Here is an 8,602-nt window from a genome sequence, read left to right as displayed (position 1 = left end):
GAATGTAGCTCTCCGCCTCCCTCAGGGCCGCCTGTAAGGTGAAAGCCCATTTTCTGACTAGGTCGAACTTAAAGGTCGACCCGTTTCTCAGACCCTTGAAGAAGTCTGTAAAATCTACCTCATCAGACAGTCCCTGAATCTGAATTCTAATCAGATTGAACCGCCTGACATATGAGCGCAGCCCTTCTCTTTCTCCCTGCTTAACAGTGCTCAAATCAAGGCTTGTTTTCTTAGCAGGGATGTTCATTGAGAAGTTGGAAGCAAACAGGAAGGCGAGCTTCCTGAAGCTATCGATGGACCCGGCTGGCAGATTACCAAACCATTGTTGGGCAATGCCCTTCAATGTAGCCGGGAAGCACCGACACCAAGTGGCATCATCCAAACCCTGCAGATACATGAGGTTGGTGTAAGCCATGAGGTGGTCTTCCGGGTTGGTGGTACCATCATAGGTACCAACCAATACATTCTTAACCTTGGCCAGCTGGGCCGCCTCGGTTATCTCCCGGGTGAACGCAGAAGGCTGTTCACCCAGGCGCAGCAGACGAAGCTTTCAGTCCAATGGCTGGACATTTGGATATGCCGCCTGACCTCCAAAGAAGGTCGGCTGCATGAAGTGAGGGGGATACTGTCCGTAAACCTGAGTAGGCACATACGGTACAGCTCCAATCATGTGAGGGCCAGAATGGACGGTATTACCGTCTGTCTGGCTCTCATGCAAAGAGGGTGCACTCCCTGCAGAAATGTTGTTGAAGCTGTCTGGAAAGTTCGACGTTGAAGCCGACTCAGACAGCGATTGGTTTCTCTTCCGGTTGATGATCTCCCGGGCATCAAGAGTTGATTTTTTGCTTTCCACCGGCTGTTGAGTCCGGCGGGTGTTGTTGTTGTTCCTCCTAGGAAGGAAAATTTTTGACCAATCAATGGTCCCGGCTGCCTTCTCCTTTGTATGAGGAGTGGGCTGCCGGTTTCTGACTGACTTCCCCTTCTCTGGAGGAGTCTTCTTCGCCAACTGACCTTTACTTGGGCCACCCCGGCTTTTGGTGATTAGCTCTTTAATTTCACCATTGAAACTTGTCATGAATTTCATGAGTTCGTCTCGGGTGACAGGGGCTGATCCAGCGACCGTTTGGGTTTCCCCTTCCGGCTGCCCAGAGGGTCGGCTTGGACCCACCTGGGAGGCACCCCGCTCCAGAGTGTCTCTGGGCCGGATGCGCGTGATTCTGAGTGAGCCGTCTTCGGCTGTAAAGGTTTCGACCTGAGGATCTTCATCCTCATGGTCTGTAAAGACTTCTGGGTCTTCGCCCAGACGGTTAGGGGGTGGCACAGACTCTTGAACCATCTTCGAGGTACTCTCCCCACAGACGGCGCCAAATGTTTTGGGTGTTTTTGTCCCTTGGGAGAGTTACGTCACGAAGTCTGATCCGGCTGAGCTGTACCTGCAAAATAACGGAGACTCCAGGTGGTTGGAGCTCCGCCTCCGACGGTCAAGTTAGTAACTTGAAACGGAATAAAGAGAACGGAAATTTAGGTGGGTATCTGCTCGGATTCCAAGCTCAAGTCTTTCTCTGATGTAAGAGAATGCAGGTGTAATAAATGATTGAATGTGTCCCCAAAATGGGGGAATATCTCCCTATTTATAGGGTCGTTGGAGAATGTGCTCCTATCTAGGTCATTTGACCTAGATTTTAGTGGGCTGCGCCGTTTTACGGCGCTCCTAGGAATTTGGGCCCATGAAGGCCGCCATTTCAGAGGCATATCTGAGGGCGCCAAGTGTCAAGAGGATGTTGAGCCACATGGGCCATCCTGAGCTCGACACGTGGCGACCTCTCATTGGTCCACGTGTCTAGGGTAAAAATACCCTAAACAGCTTCTCTAATCACAATCAAGCCTACTTCCGTGGAATCATGTAAATTAAAGACCTTGAGCACATTACTCTAACTTCCTAATCATCCATTCAACTACTCCCGTGATGAACTTCAAACCCTTAATTGATTTATTCAAACCCGTCAAAACCCAACTCCCGTTGCGATTAAAACAATGGATTAATAACAATACCAATTATCCCTAATCTAGTATTGGCATGAGCACAATCAATTAAGCATATAAATTGCAATCATCATTAGAGAATTTAAAGAATTAAATCAAGCATTAATCATATTCGGGTTCCGCTAGATCTTGGAATAGGGAAACTACTCACACATATTAATGAAATCAAGAAGAATAATCAATAAAGAAAACATAATTAACAATAATAAAATAAGAGAATTGAGAGAAGAAATCAATACTTGGAATTAATTATGAAATCTTGAATCTTGAAAGCAAAACCCTAGAATAATATGGAAGAACGTAATACCCAAAAAGAAGTCTAAAAATAATATCTGAACAAGTGATAAAGTGATAAATAAAAGATTATCTAAAACCTATTTATATCCTAGCATAAAAGTAGATATTTTTATCTAAATAGGACTCTCAAACGCTACCGAAACGAGCTGCCACAGGTAGGTTGTGGCACGAAGAAAACCGCCACAACCAGGGTGTGGAGCGGGCTGCCTTCGCCTCTCCCTTGCTCCAATATAGACGCCCACAACCAGGTTGTGGCCAACAGATTGCACGCCACAACCGAGTTGTGGAGTAGGCTGCCTAAATGCTTCATTGATGCTCCATTGGTGCTAGAAACATTCCATATAAAGAAATATCTCGCGATTAAAATAAATTTCACGCAAATCGAGCCCTATTCCTATAAAAACAAAAACAAACAAACCGAGAAGAGCAATATCAAAATAGGAAGAATAATAGCTCAAAAAGATTAAGAGAATGAAGAAAACACAATAAAACATGACCAAATATCACATATAAATCGTGTATAATATCGTGTTATCATAATGTATCTGGATAATTGTACATTTGTACCTAGTCATTATAGGTGAGCTCGATACAAAGGTTTTGAGCATACAAATAAGAAAATTAGAGACGCATTTATTTTGTGAAACTATTATGGTACTACTTTTTCTCAAAGTTGATTATTGATTATCTTGTAAGAAGTTGGACTTTGCTATTATATCATTATATGCGCAATTTATGCATGTTTTTTTTTTTTAAAAAAAAAATTAAATGTTTTGCCAAAGAAATGTTTATGGTTTTTGTTGGTTTCATGGTTTGGCTCTGGATAGGTGTACAATTCTGGAGCAATCAAAGGCCACTACCTCACCCGCACAATTATGCATGTGACTTGATCATGTATTCATCTTAGATTTTGTTCACTTCACCTTAAAAAAAAAATATTAAGTAAAATTACCTTAAGTTCAGTAAAAATAATTTAATTAAGTAAAAATAAGTTCGTAAAAATCATTCAATTCAGTAAAAATTAATAACTTTAAAAAAGAAATACGACGAAGAATCAGTAAAAAAAATAATTTCGGTTCTGAAATTAGATTTTGTTGAGTAAAAATAATTTAAGATCAATAAAAAAAATTTCAGTTTAGTAAAATTAATATCAGTTCATCAAAAATAAGTGAATTGAGCGGAGCCTTTATTCTTGTCTCCGGCTTATTTAACACCTTTTGTGCTTTACAAAAAATTAATGAACCAAGTAGTACCACCATGTATGATGACTCCATACTTCTACTGTATTAACTATAAAGAACATGTTCAATTATTCATAGTAACCTACAAAAGCTTAACTTGCAAAGTATTACACCCATTGATCTAGGTTTTATTAACTCATTTGTTCATTCACAAAATCAGGTGCAAACACACCTTTGTACAAACAGATGAAATAGTAAAGTGATCGACAGATCTCAATCACAATGGGAAAATCACACACATGCGAGCGCGCACACACAAACACACACATTCAAGCATATATATAATGAGAGTACTCTCATCATCTTAAGGACAGTTTGGGTTTCGACCAGGGCCACCAAACGTAAAACACTGTCCCAATTTAAGGTCTAACACAGGTATGATTTGTGCATTGTAGCACAAAGGATTAGATACCGCCATAAGAAGATTTGATCGGTCCGGAATTTGGAGTGTGTTTGAGTCATCCACATAATACAGTGAACATAGGCTGGCTTTATCAGTAGTCCCTACATCAGGAAATAATCCGTTGCCCATGTCTGTTTCTGTGTGCGAACCCTTTCCTAGTGAATCGTAGACTGTTCCACCCCAATTTAACATTTCAGCTCCTTCTGGTAAGCCCGCAAACAGGGAGGCAGGCCAGTATCCTATTGGAATGTTCTGAAAACTTAGCCACCAGTTTCCTGTCTTTCGATCCTGAAATTTAATGGTTATTAGTAGAAAATCAAAGCATTATTGTGAAAGAATGGAAGTAGAGCTACAAAATTAGGAAATTACATGGTATTTAGTCCAGAGATGTATCTTATAAATTTCATTCTTTTTGGGAAATTTTGTCAGAAAAAACTTTTTAAACTAACTTTTTTGTTTTGACAAAAACCTTTTAAACTTTTTTTTTTGACAACTAAAAACCAGGTTGTATTTTTTTTCAAGGCAACCAAGCTCATACTTCGGCATTGACTTGATCATTTCCGTCATTGACCCCCATGTGCAGGTCACATGATCTTTTCCTAAAGCATGAAAAATAAAACGATCAAAATATATATTTACTAGTTTTGTGCCCGGCGATGCTCGGGTAGTTAATGGACTTTTAAGATAAAATTATACTATTATAATTCAATTTGATTGAAAATAGAATTCTAAATTAACTTTTTTTCTTCTACAAAGTCAATCTATATTTATCCAACGTGGTACGATACTTGGCGAAAAATTAAAACGCTAAATGAGGTTGTCTTGTGGCGGCCTAATTATAAATTTATTATTTGGTATTTTATTGAAGAAATAACTCTAAACTAATAATCTTATTCTAAAATTTTATCCTAATTTGATTGAAAATAGAATTCTTACCTAATTTTTTTTGTCTTATGAAATCTATCAAGGTGGCGCGACACTTGACGGTTTTTTTTTATCATATGAAGTTTATTTAAATCTATTTAAGGTGGCGCGATATTGGCGAAAAGTTGAAATGTCAAGTGTCGCTATTTTGTGACCTGGCTAAAAATTTAGCTTTATGTATTAGTTATATGATATCATACATTCGTACCTGAAATATAGATACATCAATCCAATAATAACTCTCATCACCTATGGTTGAAACTGGTGATATGAAGCAACCGAGGGCGTAAGTATTATTGACTTGCACAAACCCATTATCACAATCCAAATCCCAGCAGCGAGAAGTTGTGGAATTATCTATCTGTTAAAAATTAACACAACAATGATGTTTTAGTACAATATACGAAGTATATAGGAAAATTAAGAAAATTTGTTCATGTACACGAGTCAAAATGTAAACGTATAAATTTTCTCTATACTCGGGTGTAATTTTGTGCCTCGGCGGCTTGGCATATGGAGAGAAGAGTGTGAGAGACAAATAGTTTAATGATCCCAAAATTACAAAAACAATTAATGTATCTTCCCTACCTAATTAGTTCCTTTCGAGCAAGGCATAAATTACAATTTTACACCGACTAATATATTAATTAACTGATATATATGTGAGTTGAGAGTCGTCTTACTTTGAAAAACAAGAGGAAGTTTGACCAACTAACTTAAAATTCTTGTGGGTTACTCCACGCACACAACCTATCACTAATTTATTTTATTTTATTTTTCTGACATATATCACTAGTTGATATTAGGATGACCATGTCGGACTTAGCTTGTATGCCCCAAAGAACGAATATCCAATGTATAGATAGCATGTTTTGTTGAAATTCAATTCTTAGTTGTGTTTCTAAGTTTTAGCTCACATTAGTCCATCTATATTATTATGCATTCATAGCACTAGTGATAGGGCTTTCTAATTTATAGGGTAGCAATCATAGCATTTAATTTGTAATGAAGTATGAGCATGAATATTCACTTTCCTAATACTTGTTATTGAATTCCCGATGAACCATGATAGTGTAATCTTACACACGGGGTGTAGGATGGACATCTTCACGATCGAGTGAAACCTTTTAGATTACTGAAGAGAGAATTTATTACCGTAAAGTATGAGTAAAGTCTTGGTCTGAAGTCAAGATATCGCTCAGGTAAACCTGTAAATCGAATATATATTATAGCGGTAAATACAAGCTAATATATGAGATACACAAAATTTGTTTATCACATGGTAATTTTGTAAATAAATCAGCAATTTTTTCAATAAAAGCAGTTCTCACAGTAATGATGACTGGATAAAGTTATTGATTTATTTACCAAAATGTCATGTGATAAACAAGTTTTATTTATCCTAGAGATTAACTGGGAATATTATAGGCACATATAAAGGACATAAATAAATAACTATTTAAGTATATAATTATGAAACTAATTATAAGAATTTTCAAGTATTTGAGCTACTTTGTACTTACAATCCAACCAGCCTTCAAAAAAACTTGTGGATTAAGCTGGACAACCAATGTAGAGTCACTAAAATCATCTTGCCTATATACGAAAGGATCCCATACGCTTATTTTTGCACTTCCTCCATAAAACCGCGTCCCGGGTGCAGGTTGTGCTTGTAACATCGCATACTACATAAAACAATATAGCTTAACATGCCATTACAAACTCAAAATATGGTGGCTTCATTGGCTTAGATTTTGTGTGTCGTAAACTTGCCTCAAAGTGTGGACCTTTGATGGTGTTATTAGACTGTTTTCTATTATTAGGATGCTGGTCTTGAAGTCGCCTTCTTCGGATTGGGACAGTTCCTTCGGCGCATGTGTTCTTCTGGTACCATGGCTGTATGAATTCCGAGGCCGAGTTGCCTTGGTTGATCTTTCTAAGTGATGAACTTGGTTCCATCTTATGAGTTAGGTCACATGTTACAAGAAAAAAATAATTATGGTTTTTAGCTAATTGAAAGCTGTCAAAATCAAATTTTGTACTCCATATCTCGTAAAAAAAAAATAATAATAAATAAATAAATAAAATAAAATAAAATACACTAAATTAGGCATGGTACATATGATGTAATAACATCTGATTTTGATTCATTTTTCCTTAAAAAAAAAAAAAAAATCCGACTTTGATTCATTCATGTAAGATTTCTTGGAAGGTAGGTCCGTCAATATCTATTTTCGTTGTTACATATACATAAAGAAAATTTGTGCAGAAGGTCCTTTTAAGTAAATATTTTTGTGACAAAAACCTTTTTATAAAAAAGGTGGCATAAAAGGTCCTTATATCATGTTTAGGTTGTGAGGAGGGTCCTTTGACCATTTCCCGGCGTTGACTTTTCTATTTCCTGGCCAAAAAAGTCACATGTAAGTTCCCTTTTATCTCCCTCCTCTTTTCCCTCGTTTTATTTCCTCTTTTTTTTCCCCTCTTAAACCCTAATTTCTGAAAACAATTAACACCAAAACTTCAATTGTAATCCCATAAATTAAAATTGAAGGCTATTCAAAGTAATTTAAGGCTAATCCTCTCCACAATGAGAGAAAACAGGGAAAAAAGGAAACTTAAGTCACGTGCTTTACATGTGACTTTTTTTTGCAGGAAAATAAAAAAGTCAACGTCGGAAAATAATCAAAGGAACTCCTCACAACCCAAACATAATATAAGGACCTTTTGTGCCATCTTTTTTATAAAAGGGCCTTTGTCACAAAAAGGTATACTTAAAAGGAAACCTATTGGATTTTTTTTTTTTGATAGAATATTAAACATTCATGGGCCTAAACTCAGTAAACTGTAAGGTTAAGTTTTTTTTTGTTGAGTTGGCCATTTAACATGGTATCAAGTCATTGTCGCACAAATGTTATGGGTTCAAATTTCATCTACCACTCCTTTTTAACAATTTTGATATGAATCAGATTGAGACTCTATAACCCCAGACCAAGTAACACCGGTCACATAGAAAAATCCCCCGAGATAGAAAAAATTTATCAACTAAAAAGAAAAGTGATTCATGGAGGAAGTTATCTATGAACAGTTTAAATTTTTTTTATCTTTTTACAATTTGTAACAATTCAATTTAATAAGAAGCTTTCATAATACCTGTATCTTGTGATCCTTGAGGATAGGATGATCAAAAGCTGGTTGTTTGTGTATATGAACGCAATCCAGCACATCCCCATCTTCGCCCTGATTAAAAAAAATAATAATAAAAATAAAATAAAATAATAAATAAATAAAAATTTGCTACTTAAACACAACATAGGTGAGAAATAGTAATCAGTTTAATTAGCATATCATTTCAATACCTTAATGGTTTTGACAATTCCCTTGGGATGAGCTGAATTGTAGTTACTCTCCTTAGGTTCGAGACGTTTACCTTTAACGACGACATGAGATAAATCTAACACTAACACACCCATTAAGAGAATTAGCATCAAGTGGCATAGTCCACGAAAACGAAGATACTCGAAAGCCATAAGGGAAAACTATTTGGTTTACTGAACCTGGATATTAAGTCATTAGCTCAAAATATGGTTTATACTTTTGTAGTAGGGAGTTGCTGCTTGTCCACATTAAGTTGAACAAAATGGCATGGATCATTCATTAATAGAGTAGGCTTTCTTGCTTGTTGAATAAGGTCTTA

General features: G+C 36.7%; 1 protein-coding gene across 1 annotated transcript; it reads right to left on the bottom strand.

Annotated features, from left to right (window-relative positions):
- Window positions 1-3,885: 3,885 nt before the first annotated feature.
- LOC145557828 (protein neprosin-like) lies at window positions 3,886-8,435 on the bottom strand. The gene is made up of 5 exons (XM_081619010.1): window positions 8,265-8,435; window positions 8,059-8,145; window positions 6,432-6,593; window positions 5,117-5,269; window positions 3,886-4,272 (listed from the first exon to the last, which is right to left on the bottom strand). Exons 1-5 carry the CDS (start codon window positions 8,433-8,435, stop codon window positions 3,886-3,888), a joined length of 960 nt encoding a protein of 319 aa, XP_081475136.1.
- Window positions 8,436-8,602: the final 167 nt, after the last annotated feature.

This window comes from Chenopodium album, chromosome 9 (genome assembly GCF_948465745.1).
Source record: "Chenopodium album chromosome 9, dcCheAlbu1.1, whole genome shotgun sequence".
Classification (NCBI taxonomy): Eukaryota; Viridiplantae; Streptophyta; class Magnoliopsida; order Caryophyllales; family Amaranthaceae; genus Chenopodium; species Chenopodium album.
Note: the sequence above shows the minus strand (reverse complement) of the source record. Positions and strands in the feature narration are given on the sequence as shown.